This window comes from Thalassophryne amazonica, chromosome 2, assembly GCF_902500255.1.
Source record: "Thalassophryne amazonica chromosome 2, fThaAma1.1, whole genome shotgun sequence".
NCBI lineage: Eukaryota > Metazoa > Chordata > Actinopteri > Batrachoidiformes > Batrachoididae > Thalassophryne > Thalassophryne amazonica.
Genome location: NC_047104.1, coordinates 155672414 through 155694449, shown reverse-complemented (window position 1 = coordinate 155694449; position 22036 = coordinate 155672414). Strand labels below are relative to the sequence as shown.

At 45.7% G+C, this 22036-nt stretch overlaps 1 protein-coding gene across 1 annotated transcript in view; it reads right to left on the bottom strand.

Moving 5' to 3' along the window:
* Nucleotides 1-14054: 14054 nt before the first annotated feature.
* Nucleotides 14055-22036, bottom strand: part of gramd2aa (GRAM domain containing 2Aa) — a 97036-nt gene continuing 89054 nt past the window's right edge. Inside the window, exons 10-12 of the mRNA XM_034159811.1 lie at nucleotides 18551-18644; nucleotides 14347-14449; nucleotides 14055-14260 (exon numbers count right to left, since the gene is read on the bottom strand). Coding sequence (XP_034015702.1) covers nucleotides 14222-14260; nucleotides 14347-14449; nucleotides 18551-18644 — 236 coding nt within the window. The 3' untranslated portion in view covers nucleotides 14055-14221. The remainder of the gene's footprint in view (nucleotides 14261-14346; nucleotides 14450-18550; nucleotides 18645-22036) is intronic.

The following is a 22036-nucleotide window of genomic DNA, read 5'->3' as shown; positions in this document are numbered from 1 at the left end:
TGCTTTAAGCTACGAGTTTGTGAGTTATACCACGGAGTCAGGCACTTCTGATTTAAAGCTCTCTTTTTTAGAGGAGCTACAGCATCCAAAGTTGTCTTCAATGAGGATGTAAAACTATTGACGAGATACTCTATCTCACTTACAGAGTTTAGGTAGCTACTCTGCACTGTGTTGGTATATGGCATTAGAGAACATAAAGAAGGAATCATATCCTTAAACCTAGTTACAGCGCTTTCTGAAAGACTTCTAGTGTAATGAAACTTATTCCCCACTGCTGGGTAGTCCATCAGAGTAAATGTAAATGTTATTAAGACATGATCAGACAGAAGGGAGTTTTCAGGGAATACTGTTAAGTCTTCTATTTCCATACCATAAGTCAGAACAAGATCTAAGATATGATTAAAGTGGTGGGTGGACTCATTTACTTTTTGAGCAAAGCCAATAGAGTCTAATAATAGATTAAATGCAGTGTTGAGGCTGTCATTCTCAGCATCTGTGTGGATGTTAAAATCGTCCACTATAATTATCTTATCTGAGCTAAGCACAGTAACGACCAGGTGGACGATAGATAATAACAAATAAAACTGGTTTTTGGGACTTCCAATTTGGATGGACAAGACTAAGAGTCAAGCTTTCAAATGAATTAAAGCTCTGTCTGGGTTTTTGATTAATTAATAAGCTGGAATGGAAGATTGCTGCTAATCCTCCCCCTCGGCCCGTGCTACGAGCATTCTGACAGTTAGTGTGACTCCGGGGTGTTGACTCATTTAAACTAACATATTCATCCTGCTGTAACCAGGTTTCTGTAAGGCAGAATAAATCAATATGTTGATCAATTATTATATCATTTACCAACAGGGACTTAGAAGAGAGAGACCTAATGTTTAATAGACCACATTTAACTGTTTTAGTCTGTGGTGCAGTTGAAGCTGCTATATTATTTTTTCTTTTTGAATTTTTATGCTTAAATAGATTTTTGCTGGTTATTGGTGGTCTGGGAGCAGGCACCGTCTCTACGGGGATGGGGTAATGAGGGGATGGCAGGGGGAGAGAAGCTGCAGAGAGGTGTGTAAGACTACAACTCTGCTTCCTGGTCCCAACCCTGGATAGTCACGGTTTGGAGGATTTAAGAAAATTGGCCAGATTTCTAGAAATGAGAGCTGCTCCATCCAAAGTGGGATGGATGCCGTCTCTCCTAACAAGACCAGACTATGATCTTGAGATTGTAGTAGGACTGTTGTAGGAACTGCCCAATTGCCTTTTATGTCTTACATTTATTGTAGCTATCTCAAGTTGCCTGTACTTACATAGTACAAAGACCATACATGCCTTACAACCTTTGTACTGCTATCCTGCAATAAGACTGACATATTGTCGACGGTATATACGAGGTCTCTTAGATAATAAACCGACCCTTTTATTATTTTTTTTAACTATATGGATTTGAATGACATGCGATTACACCAATCATGCTTGAACCCTCGTGCGCATGCGTGAGTTTTTTCACGCGTGTCGGTGACGTCATTTCCCTGTGGGCAGGCCTTGAGTGAGATGTGGTCCCGCCCTCTCGGCTGAATTCCTTTGTCTCACACGCTGCTCGAGACGGCGCGCATTGCTTTATCAAAATTTTTTCTGGACCTGTGAGGAATATCCGAGTGGACACTATTCGAGAAATTAAGCTGGTTTTCTGTGAAAAGTTTAACAGCTGATGAGAGATTATGGGGTGTTTCTGTCGGTGTAAGGACTTCCCACGGAGCGGGACGTCCTGCAGCGCTTCCAGGCGCTGTCGTTGGCCTGTTTCGAGCTGAAAACATCCTAATTTAAGGCTTAATTCACCCAGGACATCGTGAGAGAACAGAGAAGATTCAGAAGAGGCCGGCATGAGGAATTTATGCGGACATCCCACTGTTTAAGGACATTTTTTTAATGAAAGACGTACGCGCAAATTCGCTGAGTCGTTTCCGTGACGACTCGGCGAATCTGTGTGCGCCGCGACAGGAAAAACACCTCCGTGTTGAAAACCATTTGTAGAATTCAGGCGGCTTTTAATGGCTTTCAACAAGTGAGTAACTGAGAAATTGTTTAACAGCTTGGGCATGTTCCAACTTGCCCGTTAAGATTTCCAACGGAGGTGTTTTTCCTGTCGCGACCCCCCGCGGTCGGGTCCGGCCCGACATGCGACTCTGCCCGCACGTTCTTTCATTACAAAATGACCGTTAACAATGGAATGTCCGAATAAACTCCTCATGCCGACTTCTTCTGAAAGTTCTCTGTTCTCTGACGACTTACTGCGTCAACAGAGCCTGAAATGTGGAAGTTTTCAACTTGAAACGGCGAGACGCTGCCGCCTCGAAGCGCAGATCGCCATCAGGCGCCGTGGGACCGTCCTTAAAGCGACACTACCAGACCAAAATCTCTCATCAGCCGTTAAAATGTTTTACCGAAAACCAGCTGAATTTATTGAATGGTGTCCACTCAGTTGTGCCTTACAGTTTTGAAAAAATTTTATCAAACAAAGCAACAGTCTCTGAGCCATTCCTAAACAATGAAAAACATCGACGAGAGGGTGGGCGACTCCTCACTCAAAGACTGCCCACAGGCGAATGACGTAACCGACAGGCGTGAAAAAACTCTCGCATGCCCACGAGGGTTCAAGCATGTCTGATGTAATCACACGTGATTCAAATCCATATGGTTTTTGAAAAAAATAATAAGGTCGGATACTTTTCTAATAGACCTCGTATATATATATGGGAATAACATCAGATAAAAACATCAACACAAGCCTAGTTGTCATCATCAGAGGTGTCAAGTAACGAAGTACAAATACTTCGTTACTGTACTTAAGTACACTTTTTAGGTATCTATACTTTACTCCATTACTTATTTTTCTGCCTACTTCTGACTTCTACTCATTACATTTTCACACAAGTATCTGTACTTTCTATTCCTTACATTTTTAAAACAAACAGCCTCGTTACTCTTGCCTTCAGTTTAATGTTTTATATATATATATTTCACGTCATGTGCGCCTGTAATCAACTTTTCTGCAGCACGGCTTTGCTTTGAACCGTGAACCAATCCAGGCAGTGGTTCGCGACTGAAGCAATGCTTCGACCATTGCTTCGTTTATTCTTTCTTTCGCTTAATTTTCCCCCGCTAAAACCCTAAAGAGCATACTTCTGTGAGTATTATTTATCTTTTCTATGTTAAACCGACCTGTTATGGTCTTCTGAAACAGTTGATAGATGTATTTTATAACTTAAAAACGGGAGCGACGCTAACCCGTTAGCATGTCTATGGCATTTTCAATGTTAAAAGTTAGCATTAGCAGCTGTCATCACGTTCGGGTGCATTTGTTTTCAAATTGTAATATTTCTTAAATTTATTTTTGTTTATATATTAATAATCTAATGATTATTAGATATAATTTTAGAGAAAGAGGCAAAAAGAACCTGAATAGAAAAACAAAATATAAACGCAACTAACAATGAACATACATATATAAATACATACATAAATAAGTGTTTCCTGTGAACACCTAGTGACTATTACACCTCCACTTCATCCCTGTCTTATTTAATGACAATTTGTTTTGGTCAAACCATATTTTCAATGTATTAATTTCTTCAGTTATTTCCTCCAGAACTATCTGCCAAACTAGAAAACTGCTGCGTCCTAGTAAGAGCAGAATACTACTGGAATGAATTTCTTCACTAAATGGATGCTGCACTCAGTGCAGTTTATTGTCTGGAATAGTCCCAGATTGCATTTCAGAGCTTCTAGAATTGAAACATTTTCGTGCAGGTGGTGTTGGGGGGTAATTTTGGGTCTTGGGCCACATGTAGAAGGAATCAGTTTTTAAATTAAGCTTTCAATTCATATAGTGGCATCTACCTTTTTTTTTTAAAGGTTACTTTATACTTTTATACTTTAAGTAGGTTTTGGAGCACATACTTTTTCACTTTTACTTGAGTAAAGAAGTCAAGTTGATACTTCAACTTTTACCAGAGTGTTTTTAAACTGCAGTATCTATACTTCTACTTAAGTAACAAATGTGTGTACTTTGGACACCACTGGTCATCATCATCTTCATTGGCAACTATAGTTGCTGACAGTGGATCAAGCAGCCAACCCTTTATACCTGGATCATTCTCACATGATGCTCTTATGCCTCTTACAATCATTGTAGGAGGATCATACTAGCAGTACAGTTATTGTACAATGATCCTACTAGTAATGGGGATTCATTTTTAGGGTTTAATTGTACATACGTCTTACAATGGTCTTACATCTCCTACAATGGTCCTACAATGATTGTACCATGATCTTGCAATAAATTTAATCTTTACAGCTCTTAGAAAATGTTGACCATGATCAACAGTGGCCCTAAGATGATAAGACGACTCTAGGACCACTCTAGGAACAAAATTATCCTGGGATGATTGCACAATCATTGTTGTGAAAGTGTAGGTACACAGACCCACAACAGGGGGCGCAAATGAACGGACAATGGAGGAAGTCAAATCACAAAGCTTTACTGTTGTGAACACGCACAACAAACACAACAGATTACAATTATAGCAGTAAGCCGAATTCCAATGGTGTCGTGTGGGCAGGCTCGACGATAGGAGACGTCTGTCCGAGTCGAACCGGAACCATCCGATTTCCTCTGCCACCGAACCCCGGGAATACTGGAGCCGCCAAGTCCCGAACTCCCAGGTGGCCACTGCCTCCGCTCGTCGGATCCGGTACTGCTGGCAAGGAACAGAAACAGTCAGGTGTGGGTGCGGCCGCACCCAGCAACACACAGGGTGGAAACACCACCTCCACCTCTACTCAAAAACAGCACTGTAGGATTGGAATGTGAGTACTTATCCAACCACGTCCAATACGGTCTTCAGCTGACCTAAGCACAAGCAACAAAGTATTACTTCTCTGAATAACACAACTGGCTGAGTTCGTTACCTCCTTAGTAGAGCGATATCTCGGCAATGAGGTGGAGATGCCGTCCTGCTGATATACCTCCCTGGTGATTGATATCAGCTGTCTCAGGTGATGGGTGACAGCTGTCACCCTGGCTACTCCTGTGAGGCGGCAGCGCCCTCCGATGTCTGGAGCCCGCACTCCAGGCAGGGCGCCCTCTGGTGGTGGGCCAGCAGTACCTCCTCTTCAGCGGCCCACACAACAGGACCCCCCCCTCAACGGGCGCCTCCTGGCGCTCGACCAGGCTTGTCCGGGTGGCGGCGGTAGAAGTCGGCCAGGAGGGCCGGGTCCAGGATGAAGCTCTTCTTCACCCAGGAGCGTTCTTCGGGACCGTACCCTTCCCAGTCCACCAGATATTGAAAACCCCGGCCCATCCGTCGGACGTCCAGTAGCCGGCGCACAGTCCAAGCCGGCGCACAGTCCAAGCCGGCTCGCCGTCGATGATCCGGGCAGGAGGTGGTGCCGGACCCGGAGCGCAGAGGGGTGAGGTGTGATGTGGTTTGATTCTCGAGACATGGAACACTGGATGAATCCGCAGTGAGGCCGGGAGCTTAAGCCTCACTGCGGCGGGATTGATGACCTTGAGGATCTTAAACGGTCCTATGTACCGGTCCTGTAGTTTCGGGGAGGCCACTTGCAGTGGAATGTCCTTGGTGGACAACCACACTTCCTGCCCAGGACGATACGTAGGAGCCGGGGTCCGCCGCCGGTCTGCATGGGTCTTCGCCCTCATCCGGGCCCTCAACAAAGCAGAACGGGCGGCACGCCACACCCGACGGCACTTCCGCAGGTGGGCCTGGACCGAGGGCACACCGACCTCTCCCTCAACCACCGGAAACAATGGGGGCTGATACCCCAAACACACCTCAAAAGGGGAGAGGCCGGTGGCTGATGACACTTGACTGTTGTGGGCGTACTCGATCCAGGCCAGATGAGTACTCCAGGCCACCGGGTGCGCGGCTGTCACACAACGTAGCGTCTGCTCCATCTCTTGATTGGCCCGTTCTGCTTGCCCGTTGGTTTGGGGGTGATACCCGGGCGAGAGACTGACCGTGGCCCCCAGTTCCCGGCAAAAGCTCCTCCAGACGTGCGAGGAGAACTGGGGACCGCGATCGGAGACAATGTCTGATGGTATCCCATGCAGCCGGACGACGTGGTGGACCAGGAGGTCCGCTGTCTCCTGGTCCGTTGGGAGCTTCGGGAGGGCCACGAAGTGGGCCGCCTTGGAGAATCGGTCCACTATCGTGAGGATGACGGTGTTTCCCTGGGACGGCGGGAGGCCCGTGACAAAATCCAGGCCGATGTGGGACCAGGGGCGATGAGGTACGGGCAGCGGCTGTAGCAAACCCGAGGACTTTGCCCCTGGCGCAGGTGGTACAGGCCTGGATATAATCCCGGACGTCGGTCTCCAGGGACACCCACCAGAAACGCTGCCGGACGACTGCCACGGTTCTTCGCACCCCAGGATGACAGGAGAGCTTAGAACCGTGACAGAAGTCCAGGACCGCAGCCCTTGCCTCTGGTGGGACGTAGAGTCTGTTCTTCGGCCCGGTTCCGGGGTCCGGGTTTCGTGCCAGGGCCTCCCGGACGGTCTTCTCCACGTCCCAGGTGAGGGTGGCCACGATAGTGGACTCCGGGATGATGGGATCCGGGGGATCCGACGACTCCGTTCTGACTTCGTCTTCATGTACCCGGGACAAAGCATCCGATCTTTGATTTTGGTCCCGGGACAGTAGGTGATCCGGAAGTCAAAACGGCCGAAGAACAGTGACCAGCGGGCTTGCCTGGGATTCAGCCGCTTGGCGGTCCTGATATACTCCAGGTTCCGGTGGTCAGTGAAGACCGTAAATGGCACGGACGTTCCCTCCAACAGATGTCTCCACTCCTCAAGAGCCTCTTTCACCGCAAGGAGTTCTCGATTGCCGACGTCATAGTTCCGTTCGGCCGGGGTCAACCTGCGGGAAAAATAGGCACACGGGTGAAGAACCTTATCGGTCTTCCCGCTCTGGGACAGCACGGCTCCTATCCCTGAGTCCGAGGCGTCCACTTCAACCACTAACTGGCGACTAGGATCGGGCTGCACCAGAACGGGTGCAGACGAGAAGCGCCGTTTCAACTCCTTGAACGCGGCATCGCAACGATCTGACCAGGTGCAGGGAACTTTTGGCGAGGTTAGGGCTGTCAGGGGGCTAACTACCTGACTGTAGCCCTTAATGAACCTCCTGTAGAAATTAGCAAAGCCGAGGAACTGTTGCAGCTTCCTACGGCTTGTGGGTTGGGGCCAGTCTCTCACCGCCACAACCTTGGCCGGATCAGGAGCGACGGAGTTGGAGGAGATGATGAACCCCAGGAAGGACAAAGAAGTGAGGTGGAACTCACACTTCTCGCCCTTCACAAACAGTCGGTTCTCCAACAACCGCTGCAGGACCTGACGTACATGCTTCACATGGGTCTCAGGGTCCGGAGAAAAGATGAGTATATCGTCCAGGTATACGAAGACGAACCGGTGCAGGAAATCCCGCAAGACATCATTAACCAACGCTTGGAAAGTCGCGGGAGCATTTGTGAGACCGAACGGCATGACCAGGTACTCAAAGTGACCCAAGGGGGTGTTAAATGCCGTCTTCCACTCGTCTCCCTTCCAGATCCGAACCAGGTGATAAGCATTCCTAAGATCAAGCTTGGTGAATACCTTAGCTCCATGCAGGGGCGTGAACACCGAATCCAATAGGGGCAACGGGTATCGGTTGCGAACCGTGATTTCGTTCAGTCCCCTATAATCAATGCATGGACGAAGTCCGCCGTCTTTTTTACCCACAAAAAAGAAACCTGCACCCATCGGGGAGGTGGAATTCCGGATCAACCCGGCGGCTAACGAGTCCCGGATGTAGGTCTCCATTGATTCGCGCTCAGGCCGTGAGAGGTTGTACAGCCTGCTGGACGGGAACTCACTGCCCGGAACCAAATCAATGGCACAATCATAAGGACGGTGGGGGGGAAGGGTGAGCGCCAGATCCTTGCTGAACACGTTGACAAGGTCGTGGTACTCCACCGGCACCATCCCCAGATTGGGCGGGACTCTGACCTCCTCCTTAGCCTGGGAGCCGGGAGGAACCGAGGAACCTAAACACACCCGATGGCAGGTCTCGCTCCACTGAACCACTACCCGGACGGCCAATCGATCCGGGGATTGTGTTTCAACATCCAGGGAAACCCCAAAATCACTCGGGAGGTAGCAGGAGTCACAAAAAACTCGATCTCCTCCCGGTGATTTCCGGACACCACCAGAGTTACAGGTGGTGTCTTATGCGTGATTGGAGGGAGTAGGGAGCCATCTAGTGCTCGCACCTGCACAGGCGAGGTAAGCGCCGCCAGAGGGAGCCCTATCTCCCTGGCCCATCTGCTGTCCAACAGATTCCCTTCAGAGCCCGTGTCCACCAGTGCTGGGGCTTTCAGGGTTGATTCCTCATAAAGGATCGTAACTGGGAGTCGTGTGGCAATGTGGGTGTGTCCCACGTGAATGTCTCGGCCCACCCTTAGCCCAGTCTCTAGGGGCGGCCGTTGGTGTTTAACCGCTCGGGGCAGTCTCTCACTTGGTGCTCTGTCGAGCCACAATTAAAACATACTCCGCGGGCCTGCCTCCTCTGTGTATCTGGTGCCCTAAATGTTGCCCTGCTCGTGTCCATAGCTTCGTCAGCAGGGGGAGCTGTAGCCACACGGAGCGCCGGAGCCGTGGAGCGTGGGGAAGGCGGAGCGCGGTTGAAACCGGAAGGGAGAGGGACGGCGCGTGCCCGGCCACGCCCTTTGTCTCGTTCCCGACGACGTTCTTCTAACCGATTGTCTAATCGTATGACAAGATCGATAAGCCCATCTAAATCCCGCGGTTCGTCCTTAGCCACCAGGTGCTCCTTAAGAACCAATGACAGTCCGTTTACAAAGGCGGCGCGGAGGGCAGTGCTATTCCAGCCGGACCTCGCAGCCGCGATGCGGAAGTCGACTGCATAAGCAGCTGCGCTCCGACGCCCCTGTCTCATTGACAGTAGCACTGTTGAAGCGGTTTCTCCTCTATTAGGGTGATCGAACACGGTTCTGAACTCCCTCACAAACCCATCATATGTCTGAAGGAGCCGTGAGTTCTGCTCCCAGAGCGCTGTAGCCCAAGCGCGTGCCTCACCGCGAAGCAGGTTTATTACATAAGCTACCTTGCTAGCATCGGTCGCGTACATAACAGGACGCTGTGCGAAGACGAGCGAACACTGCATAAGGAAATCCGCGCACGTCTCCACACAGCCTCCGTACGGCTCTGGGGGGCTTATGTATGCTTCCGGGGAAGGTGGGAGGGGTCGTTGAATGACCAGTGGAACGTCAATGTTACGCACAGGGTCTACGGGAGGGAGAGCCGCAGCGGCGCCCGGAGGGCGCGCTTCCACCTGCGCGGCAAGAGCCTCCACCCTGCGGTTCAGGAGGACGTTCTGCTCGGTCATCAAATCTAACCGAGTCGTGAAAGCGGTGAGGATCCGCTGCAACTCACCGATTACCCCTCCTGCGGACGCCTGCACGTCCTGTTCTTCCATTGGCCGTTCAACAGCTGGTTGACGCCCCTCGGGATACATGACGATGGCCGAGATATCCTGTTGTGAAAGTGTAGGTACACGGACCCACAACAGGGGGCGCAAATGAACGGACAATGGAGGAAGTCAAATCACAGAGCTTTACTGTTGTGAACACGCACAACAAACACAACAGATTACAATTATAGCAGTAAGCCGAATTCCAATGGTGTCGTGTGGGCAGGCTCGACGATAGGAGACGTCTGTCCGAGTCGAACCGGAACCATCCGATTTCCTCTGCCACCGAACCCCGGGAATACTGGAGCCGCCAAGTCCCGAACTCCCAGGTGGCCACTGCCTCCGCTCGTCGGATCCGGTACTGCTGGCAAGGAACAGAAACAGTCAGGTGTGGGTGCGGCCGCACCCAGCAACACACAGGGTGGAAACACCACCTCCACCTCTACTCAAAAACAGCACTGTAGGATTGGAATGTGAGTACTTATCCAACCACGTCCAATACGGTCTTCAGCTGACCTAAGCACAAGCAACAAAGTATTACTTCTCTGAATAACACAACTGGCTGAGTTCGTTACCTCCTTAGTAGAGCGATAGCTCGGCAATGAGGTGGAGATGCCGTCCTGCTGATATACCTCCCTGGTGATTGATATCAGCTGTCTCAGGTGATGGGTGACAGCTGTCACCCTGGCTACTCCTGTGAGGCGGCAGCGCCCTCCGATGTCTGGAGCCCGCACTCAAGGCAGGGCGCCCTCTGGTGGTGGTGGGCCAGCAGTACCTCCTCTTCAGCGGCCCACACAACAATCATTGTAGGATTTGGCAAAAAAAAAAAAAAAGTCTTAGACCAGTCTTAGAAGCTCTTAGGATGGGTTGTGACTGAAGCTTTAGCTATGAGTGTGTGAGTGTACTGGTATCTATCTAAAGTAACTCTGTTAGCATACTATAGGAAAATAAAAAGTATAATCATTATGCTATCAAATGGAAACCTAAGAACATGAAATTCTGATACTCCGTCTGTCTGAGTCTTGTGAAGTCAACTTCTCCTGAACCGTTTGGGCAATGATGTCATCCATCCATTTTCTATACCCGCTTACTCCAATCATGGGTCACATGGAGCCTATTCCAGTCTGTTACAGGGACACATACAGACAAACAAAGACATTCACACCTACGGACAATTTAAAGTTTCCAGTCCATCTAACCTGCATGTGTCTGCATGTGGGAGGAAGCCAGAGTACCTGCCGGAGCACAGGAAGCCACGCAAACACAGGGAGAACATGCAAACTCCTCACAGAAGAGACCAGGTGGGAAGGAATGACACATGTGCAGTTCTCTCCCTCAGCCCCAACCAGTCCCAGCAGAAGACTGCCCCTCCCTGAGCCTGGTTCTGCTGGAGGTTTCTTCCTGTTAAAAGGGAGTTTTTCCTTCCCACTGTCGCCAAGTGCTTGCTCACAGGGGGTCGTTTTGACCGTTGGGGTTTTTCCGTAATTATTGTATGGCCTTGCCTTACAATATAAAGCGCATTGGGGCAACTGTTTGTTGTGATTTGGCGCTATATAAATAAAATTGATTGATTGATTGATGGCGGGGATTTTTAGGGGGGGGGGCGTTCGGTCAGCGACACTGTCATTCTGTTCCTCAGCATGTCATTCTGTTCCTTGCGTCATAGCACCTTCTTGCTATGACGCAACAGTGCTAACCACTAAATCACTGTGTCACCCAGCAATGACACTCATAAAGGAAAAAAACTCCTGTCCAACATCTTCAAAGTGAGCTTACCTGGACTTTGATGTTTAATTAATCTGTCATACTGTATGATTTATTTAGGTGCCACCCCTTTGTCCACGTTGTGACACCTGATGAAGTTGGGGATTGCCTGTTGGGGTGAAATGTGGTGGGGATCTTGTCATGCCAACCCTGCTGTATGCATCTGAGACCTGGACCACCTACCGCCACCATCTGAAGACCCTCAAGCAATTCTACCAATTGCTTGAGGGTCAGAGGTGGGCAGAAGAAATGCTACAAGGACCTCCTGAAGCACAACCTGAAGAGCTGCTCCCTCGACTGGAACACCTGGGAAGAACAAGTGAGGGGCCGAGCCAGCTGGCCACAAGAGCGTGGACGTCTTTGAAAAAATGTGACTAAACCGAAACAGAGGAGAACAAACAGCAAGATCCTGACTGTCAAAAGCTTCCCTCACCAACCACATGCAGTGTCTGTCAGAAACAGTGTGTAACAAGACTAGGCCTGTTCACTCAGCTCTGCATCCACCATCCCATCCAGGAATCGACCAAGAGATGAGCTTCCTCACTACAGAGGGATTGCCACAATGGCATGTAGGTATATATAGTCAGGTTCATAAGTTCATAAGACAATTTTTTTTATATTTTTTCTCTACACCATGACAGTGGAGTTGAAATGAAACAAGATGTGTTTGCTGTGCAGAATTTCAGCTTTAATTCAACAGGTTTAACAAAAAAAAAAATTTTCATTAGCCATTTAAGAATTACAGTAATTTTATACACAATCTCTTAATTTTCAGAGGACATTCATATTTGAAGAACATAAATATTGTTAATACTAATCATCACTTTTATAGTTTTCTTGAGACAAGTTAGGGAATGGATACATGAACATTTACAACTCATTGAATTAATTTACATCAATCATTAAGAAACATAAACAGTATGGTACTCGATGGTAAATCTGTCTGGAGGAGGCAGTTCTCAAAAACTGAGTGACTGAGAAAGATAGAGGCTAGTGAGGGAAGCCACCAAGACATCGAGGGAAAGACTTTAATTAATACAAGAAAACAGACCAAATCTGTCGAAGACATCCTATGCACATTCCTTATGGTGCTTTTATTTTGGTGTTTTTGGCCAGTGTTTGATTTCATGGCCTTTTTTCTGTTCACAGACACTCATGTTTCCAGTGCACATGCAGCCTCATTCCTCGCTGGTTGCTTCAAGCACTATTTAGTCACTTGAATGTCAGAACGTCTGGCTCCCATGTTTCCACTCTTTCATTGCCATTCTCTGTTAGTTTGCCTGTTGCTGACCCGCACTGCATTGCTGTGTTGTGAGTTTAGCCTGCCTTCATTTGGATTGTTTGCCTGATATGAAGATTGACTGTGCTCTGACCTTTTACTTCCTTTTCCTTTTATGGAATAGGCTTTCTGATAACTCCCTCATAGACATGGTCACTCCGCGGACTGCTTTTTCTGTATGTTTTGAACTGTTTGAACTCTACGTGATCAAAGTTGCACAATGAAGACAGTTTATTTTACCACAGAGATGTTCTCTGCTTTGGGGTCTCCAGTCACATTAAGATTGTGACAAAATCCACGCTCGATGCTCCCACGTGCTTTCTGGCAAACTAATGCTGAATTTTCAAATCTTTTTTTTGAAGAAATGCCTTCTCTCTACAACTCCACCATAAAGCTGAAAACTAGTGATGCAAAACACAAACATCACACCATGAAGTTTCTCTCGTCGCCGACACAGAAGCCCATAACTCGTGCTGAGTGATTATACCTGATATGTTAAATAATTCAATCTCCTTTCTTTTTTGTTCACAACGGTTTAAAAGTCACTGTCCTGTCTCTTGGGTTCATGGAACATTTTCAAAGCCCTTCAGAAAATTAAGTTCAAGTCAAGGCTGGTTTTAATCTCTCCTCAACAGTTGACATTTACAAAAATATACAGTTTCTAAATATATTAATGTCTCGCAATTCATCTTATTTACATTCACATTATTCCTTTGAAACACAGAAATCAGTTTAAAAAGCAACGCTGATGGCACAGCGTGTGTTCCGTTTGTGCTTCTGCCCACCAGGTCTTCATGAAGTCACAAGTTACAGTTCACACACACACACACACACACACGCTGTTATAAATACGCACATATGTAAATATACCTGTGAGCCAGACTAATTTATAATTAAATACAGTCCACATGATCCCTTTCCTTGAACAGATGAATAACAGCTAACAACAAGTTTTAACAAATGAAAATGTATGAATCATGTGACACACATCCAGTGAGCTCAGCCAATCACAGCTTAGCGACCTTTAAATAATGAGAAAAATAAATTACATTAAAGAAAAATCAAAGCTGGAAGCAGAAAATGTTGATCTGCACTAAAGAAAAAAATCCACCAGCTTTCATATAATACATTTCTTCTGAATTCATTAGAAATGTATGTAGTTTAAAAAACACATTCTGAACTATGAGGATGACAAAACGAAACTCAGACGTTCTTTCTTTCGTATTCACATGAGCATGAACAATCACACGAGACAGTTCCAGAAATCAAAGTTAATCTACAACGACAAACCTCTGAGGAGTGAGAAAAAGAAGACCGTCTTCCACAAACAGGACGACAGGAGCTTCAGTGAGTGAAAACCCGAAACATACAAACATCTGAAACATGTTGATCCTGCAGCCAGAAGGACATGGGTTCAATTCTTGTGGACTTCAGTTTTTCAAGCACACATTGAAACATTTAAACCACTCACCTAATTTTATCTTTCGGTGAGAACAAACGGTGACCTACGCTAAATCTTACGGTCTACTCAGAAAAGTTTGCATAGTCACAAAGTGATCAGGAGTGAGTAAGCTCCTCCCACGGGGCGGGACCGCCCTGTAACACCACCTCCATGAGAGAGCTGTCAGACCCCTGAGGGGTCAGAGCGGAGCGCAGAGGTCACCTGTCAGAAGGAACAGAGTGAGGTTAAAGGTTAAAGATCACAGGCAGCATGAGGGCACAGGGCCAGAGTGTAAGAGTGCAGCAAACCTGTGGCAGCGGCGCAGTCAGACTGGCGAGGAAGGACAGCTGCTGCTCCAGGCTGCAGACACGGAAAGCCAGGTAGCAGGAGGACAGGATGAGCATGACGATCCTGACCACAGGAGGAGACGCACAGTTACTAAACACACAGCAACAAGATGGGCAACAGTCTGAAGGTTATTACAGTCACAGAAAACACGGCAACAGTCTGAAGGTTATTACAGTCACAGACAACACGGCAACAGTCTGCAGGTTGTTACAGTCACAGAAAACACAGCAACAGTCTACAGGTTATTACAGTCACAGAAAACACGGCAACAGTCTGCAGGTTGTTACAGTCACAGAAAACACGGCAACAGTCTGCAGGTTGTTACAGTCACAGAAAACACGGCAACAGTCTGTAGGTTATTACAGTCACAGACAACACGGCAACAGTCTGCAGGTTGTTACAGTCACAGAAAACACAGCAACAGTCTACAGGTTATTACAGTCACAGAAAACACGGCAACAGTCTGCAGGTTGTTACAGTCACAGAAAACACGGCAACAGTCTACAGGTTATTACAGTCACAGAAAACACGGCAACAGTCTGCAGGTTGTTACAGTCACAGAAAACACAGCAACAGTCTACAGGTTATTACAGTCACAGAAAACACGACAACAGTCCAGGTTATTACAGTCACAGAAAACACAGTAACAGTCCAGGTTATTACAGTCACAGAAAACACGACAACAGTCTGCAGGTTGTTACAGTCACAGAAAACACGGCAACAGTCTGAAGGTTGTTACAGTCACAGAAAACACGGCAACAGTCTACAGGTTATTACAGTCAGAGAAAACACGGCAACAGTCTACAGGTTATTACAGTCAGAGAAAACATGGCAACAGTCTGCAGGTTATTACAGTCAGAGAAAACATGGCAACAGTCTGCAGATTATTACAGTCAGAGAAAACATGGCAACAGTCTACAGGTTATTACAGTCACAGAAAACACGGCAACAGTCTACAGGTTATTACAGTCAGAGAAAACACGGCAACAGTCTGCAGATTATTACAGTCAGAGAAAACATGGCAACAGTCTGCAGGTTATTACAGTCACAGAAAACATGGCAACAGTCTGTAGGTTGTTACAGTTACAGAAAACACGGCAACAGTCTGCAGGTTATTACAGTCACAGAAAACACAGCAACAGTGTGCAGGTTATTACAGTCACAGAAAACACGACAACAGTCTGCAGGTTATTACAGTCACAGAAAACACAGCAACAGTCTGCAGTTATTACAGTCACAGAAAACACAGCAACAATGTGCAGGTTATTACAGTCACTGAAAACACGACAACAGTCTGCAGGTTATTACAGTCACAGAAAACACAGCAACAGTCTGCAGTTATTACAGTCACAGAAAACACAGCAACAGTGTGCAGGTTGTCATTCCACTCAGCCTTCTGGTGCAGCCACATGCTGAGGAACAGAATGATGGTGACGCTGACCAAACGGCCCCCCTAAAAATCCCCGCCATCACTGCACATGTGTCATTTTGAAATGTCAGCAGTGATTCACGGATTATCGCCTCATTTCTGCTTCAAACTGCCTCCAGTCATCATCTATCTCAGTGACAGATATCTGAAGCTTTTGTACCACAATTATTTCCACATAAATTTAGCATTATTTCATCAGACAAGATAGCGGACTGATCAGAGCGCCACAGCAGCACATCTGAGACTGACTGTCCGAGTCTGATTCTCTACACCCAAAGTGATCAAAGGGAATAATGTGATTATTAACCATCAGATCACAAAGTAAAACCTCTTAAATCATTCTAAGTTAGTTTTACGTAGAAAAGAGGTGATAATCAGTGAATCGCTGTTGATGCTTCGAAATGATGCATGTGCAGTGAAAGTGGGGGGGGGGGGGGGGGGGTAGAGGGGATTCTTCGGTCAGCGACTCCGGCACTGTGAGGAACTTGCATGACAAAATGCTTCTGGTCAGCTTCAATGTGTCCTTATGAACACCAGGGGGCAACAAGCAACTCTCTATAACAGGACCACACTGTTCAACAAAATCCACCACAAATCTGTCTGTTTGAAGGTGATTACTGCAAATCAGGTAACATTTCACTTTGGAGGAGGTTCACAGAGTCAGTGGTTTAGGAGACCTTTATACTTTTGTTATAATAAGACTCATCTACCCTCACAACTCTGGTTCAAAGAATTAGATAGGTGGATTCCAGCCAAAGGGCAATTATTTGGGTGAAGGTCATTTTGGTGAAATGCATTTGTGTAGTGAAACAAAAGACATAGAAATAGAATAAGCTACACCACCACAGCGCTTCCATACAAAAAAGCTTGATTCAAGGAAACATGACTTTACGTTTCGGGCAAACTGTCATCTGAGGAAGGACAGTTTGCCCGAAACATAACGTCTCGTTGAATAAAGCTTTTTTGTGTGGGAGCGTTGTGGTGGTGCAGATCATTCTATTTCTATTTTTGGTCCAATTTTTCTTGATCCAGCACGCCTTTTATGTGTTTTGGATGTGCGTGTTCTCGCTGCATCACGTGAAGCAAAAGACAGCCATAAAATGTCAACCTCACACAGTTATTTACTAGAACACAACACCTGCTGGTTACAACCAAACTGACTGACACATGACTGAAATCTGAACTTATTGAAGAATGAAACATGTTTGTGATTTCAGGCGCAGCAGCAACCTTTTTAAAAAAAAAAGCACAAAGTGTGCACGTCTTTCAGACAGGCCTCGTCCGCCAGCTGCACCTGGGCAGCTGGAAAATGGCGCGTTTTGTACGATGACCCTGCAGCCTGAACACCATACGATCACTACTTTAATTCATCAAATACACACAGCAGGTTTTTCATCTTTTTGACGTGTGATAGGAAAATGACCACATTAACATGCAGACGTACATGCACGTTGCAGTGGTTTCTGCACTGTACAGAACGCTTCATGCAATTCTCTGTATATGTTGAACACTTTATTATTTTCCGTTTGGTTCAAACTGCACTCTCACTAAAATGAACCTCAGCTGTGTTTGTCCAGAAACACTCAAACACATGATTGTGATTTTGTTGCTTTTTCTAAAATATGCTGAATGTAGAGTTTGCAATTTTAATTTCAGTCAGCTTCTTAATATTCCTCTTCCACGCAATGCAGGACAGTGCTGAACTGAATGTGAAGCAAATGTGTGTTATTTATTTAACGTCGACTCTATTTTTACTGCCGTCATGACCATCAACATTTTGGGCTCTTTTCTGGCCTTTGAATAAAAGTCTCCAACATTTCTGAAGAACGAAAAAACCTCCTATAAAATTATTTTTTTAAATACTGGCAGTCTGTGGTGCCTCTATATGCCGTCACATAGCTGCATCTTCTGTCGAATACTCTGATCACTTCATTATTAAAACAGTAAAAAAACAGAAGGGTCAAGGAACATGTGACCAAAGTGAGATCATAGCACTCAATCCAGGGATTCTGTCTGAAGTACAGCCTAGAGGATTGGGTCCCGCCAGGTTCCGCTTGGTCCTGCCCAATGCAAATCTGTCGGAAGCGGACAGTTAAAAAACAAAAACACTGTGGGAACAAATGCAGCAGGATGACTCAAGCAACAAAGAAGAATAGTGTAAAGTATGCGGTGCCCACACACTGCTTTCAGCTTAAATATAATGTCTTTAATTTAACAGGAACAGTGGACATAACAGGAGCGAACAGGGACACATACAGAAAGACAGAGCGCAGCAAGTTACCGTCGCAACACTGCATGCCCATATATGGCACACACATAAAACTGTCTTTAAACTAAATGAAAACAACAAAATAGGAGGGCTATTCCAGACCAGTGCTTCAAAAGACATACGGGCCAGTGAATCGAAACAAACAATCCCTGTAAATCTCTTTATGAATGGGCTATGTGTTTTCTGCTGCAGAACAGGAGCAGACAAAAATCAATGCATCTCTGTTAATGTGCAGGCATAACTTCTCAGCATTTTGTGGGTATGGGTGGGACTGGACACGCACATTGCGGGAACGGGTGGTAATGGTCCAAAATTCAGAGAGAGCGGGTGGGAAGGGGCGAGGAAATTAGTCCCACACAAGGCTCTAGTACAGCCTCTCTAGTGGGTGGAGGCTGACCTGTCTCCAGCTTTGTGTTAAAGCAGGTGTCAGCTGGCCAGAGGAGGCGCTCTCTGTGTGTATACTCACAGCAAGGTGAAGACTTTGAGCAGCTGGTACTCCATCTGGCCCGGTTCTGGTCCTGGCTCTGATAAATGTCCTCTTTCTGTCTGCAGAGCTTGCTCTGTGATACACACGAGAACACAGACATGAAATATTAATCATTATATTCTATTTATTTTTGTCTCAACCACTTTTTCAGATCCAACAGAGGTCATTTCATCAGGGTGAAAGGTCAAAACAGATGAAACTGGTCAATTTCAGGAAAAATGTTCAATTGGATAAAACAGAAACTTTGTGTCTTTGAGTAATTTAAGGACAAACGCTGATCCCGAAGTTCAAAGATTACAGAGATCTGAGTCGTACGTACTCTGGCCGTGGGAAGAGGATTTGGATTGGGGTGCTGTCAAGAACACTTTCAAAAACACTACACATAATATTTAAGCATCAGAAAATTTAATATATTTTATTTGAATTCCCTACTCTGTGGACACAGACATCAAGCATACGGACACACGTTCAGCCTCAACAAGTCTACAGACTTTGTGTTGCAGCTGACGTTACCAGACAGAATACTTATTCAGAATTGTTTATTACTTTCAAAAACTTCATTTTAGACAAACACATATGCAAGCACAAATGAGTGAAACTACAAAATGACAAATGTAATTATATAATATACATCCATTCCTGCATGCAACACATTCCAAAAAACAAAAGTTGAACAGGGGCAATTCAGGGCTGGAAATGGAGTAAATAAATAAACAAACAAATAATGATGTCATTTCAAACAGGTGATGTCATGATTTGGTACAAAAGCAACATGCATGAAAGACAGAGGATCTTCATTTTATCAGTAAATGCATGAGAAAACTACACAGACAGTGACAGTGTTAATTTAATACTGATGATTTTTCTGTGTAGAGCACCACAAACCTCCAACACTCCAATTCCACAAATTTTTTACCTTTCAAAAAAATTTCAAGGTCAAAGTCCTGTTAGAAGTGGATTTTCATAAGCTAAAACATAATACAAAATATAGATCAAAAGGGCTTTTCAATGTTAAAAATCAAATATCCGCTAAATCCGTAATACAGATCGGATGCAGATCAAACTTAGTCTGTTCAATCAAGAGTGTCAGTTTGCCCCAAATGACAGTGACTGGAGCATTTTTTTTATTTAGATATAATGCAAAATGTACACCAAATGGGCTTTTCAACATTAAATTCAAATGTCCACCAAATCCATAATCCAGATCAGATCTGGATCACACTTTGTCAGGTGATAGTGAGTGCCAGTCTGCACTTCACTTTCAAACATGAGAGTGATTAGGGCACCAAACTTTGTCACTCCATAAAGGATTCCATTCTACATAACGCCTTCAAATATGAAATAAATTTGATCTTTTGTGACAGAGTTACGACTTATGACATAGTGTTAAAGAATAGGGTTTTTTTTTCTTCCATTTTTCAAGAATTGTCCTGACTTTGACTTTAGACCTTTGACCTTGAAAACTGAATCAGTTTTAGCCTATCAGGATGTGAATCATCTGTAAAAATTTCATAATGATATATGACAAACTGTGAATTCCAGGCTGTTGACAAACAAGAAAATTGTTGAAAACGCAGTGACCTCGTCACTATGCCCTGTGGGATTACTTTGGGAAACTTCATCACTTGTATCCTCAGTGGCAAAACATCTTTTAAGTGTTGTGAGAGAAGGAATGGCAACGTTATAGAGTGATAAATGATGATCATAGCTTTTTTTGTTTTTTAATGTGTTGTGGGCAGGAAATGCAGGAATTGATATATATACTACAAATTTAATGAAGTTGACCAGGAAAAAAGGAAGAAGAAATATCTTGTTTTCCTACAGTTGGCAATGACATAGAAGACAAAGTAAACAAATAATCAATAAATGGACGATTTCCCATTTAACCACTTCATGGGTCTGTGTTCTTTACTGCTTGACAATATAGACCCTTGATGTTGAAAATGTGCCTGAGTTAATCGTTACCTTTATGAAGCACCTCGGGGCGATTTACGCTGTGATTTAGTGGTTATGTAAATAAATAGAATTAAATTGAACCAGTTATATCCTTAGCTGAGTTTTGGCCCAAAATCTGCCACAACACAGATGTACAACTCATCCAATGTGTGTCAGAGAGCACGCGTGTGAGAATGGTGAGCGTACTAAATGATCTCAGTCGACTTTTTAAATGACTGGTGCACCCTTATAATGTCCTCTGTTTCTGATAATCTCCATTTAATCTGTGGGCAGCCAAAGCTTTTTCATACCACTGCTCACTTGATTAAAAGTCCATTTTCATCTTAGCGTGATGCTGCATAACTGAAACGTTGACGGCCAAAAGCGTTCACTTCCTGTGCCTCTAATGCATTAAAAAACCAGAGCTGCGCTCAGAGAGCACAAGTATGTCCACCAACAGAGTCCTTACTTTTGATGTCACACTGTGAAATAAGCGTTGACTGAATTGTAACTTCAAAATGGTGAAATTCAAGCAGGATCTAAATTGATGATGCATTTTTCATGTTTTGTGTGACCTTGACATTTGAACTGTGACCTTGAAAAGTGAATTCACTGTGTTCTAGGACCCAAAACGTCACTTCCACACATCAGATTTAAATACAGAATATTAATTTTTCAGGTCAGCTTTAACTTTGTCCAAACTTTTGAAGGTCAAGTTCGAAGGCCAAATTCATAATCTGACACTGACAAGATGATCAAAATTCAAGTTGTCCAGAAAACAAAAATTCTCTGAAGGGGAAAATTTCAAAAGAACAAACGGCCTTGAAGTACTTTACAGTAGCGACACCTACAGTCTATGATAGCGACCAGAGCAGCGTCATAGATCACATGGGTCTTCCCCAAAGTTGTGCAAGGGACACTGACAAGCATATGGTGACAGCCAATCAGAGTAGAGATGCAGGGTGATGTCTGCTGGCTGTTTTGTCAAATAAAATAATCCAACATGGTGGAAGACGCTCAGAAACATCTTATTTCTGTATAAATGTTGTGAAAGTGGTGCAGGCCTGGATATAGTCCCGGACGTCGGCCTCCAGGGACGCCCACCAGAAGCGCTGCCGGACAACTACCACGGTTCTTCGCACCCCCGGATGACAGGAGAACTTGGAGCCGTGACAGAAGTCCAGGACTGCAGCCCTGGCCTCTGGTGGGATGTAAAGTTTGTTCTTCGGCCCAGTTCCGGGGTCCGGGTTCCGTGCCAGGGCCTCCCGGACGGTTTTTTCTACGTCCCAGGTGAGGGTAGCCACGATAGCGGACTCCGGGATGATGGGTTCCGGTGGATCCGACAACTCCGTTTTGACTTCGGTCTTCATGCACCCAGGACAAGGCATCCGATCTCTGGTTTTTGGTCCCGGGGCGGTAGGTGATCCGGAAGTCAAAACGGCCGAAGAACAGTGACCAGCGGGCTTGCCTGGGGTTCAGCCGCTTGGCGGTCCTGATATACTCCAGGTTCCGGTGGTCAGTGAAAACCGT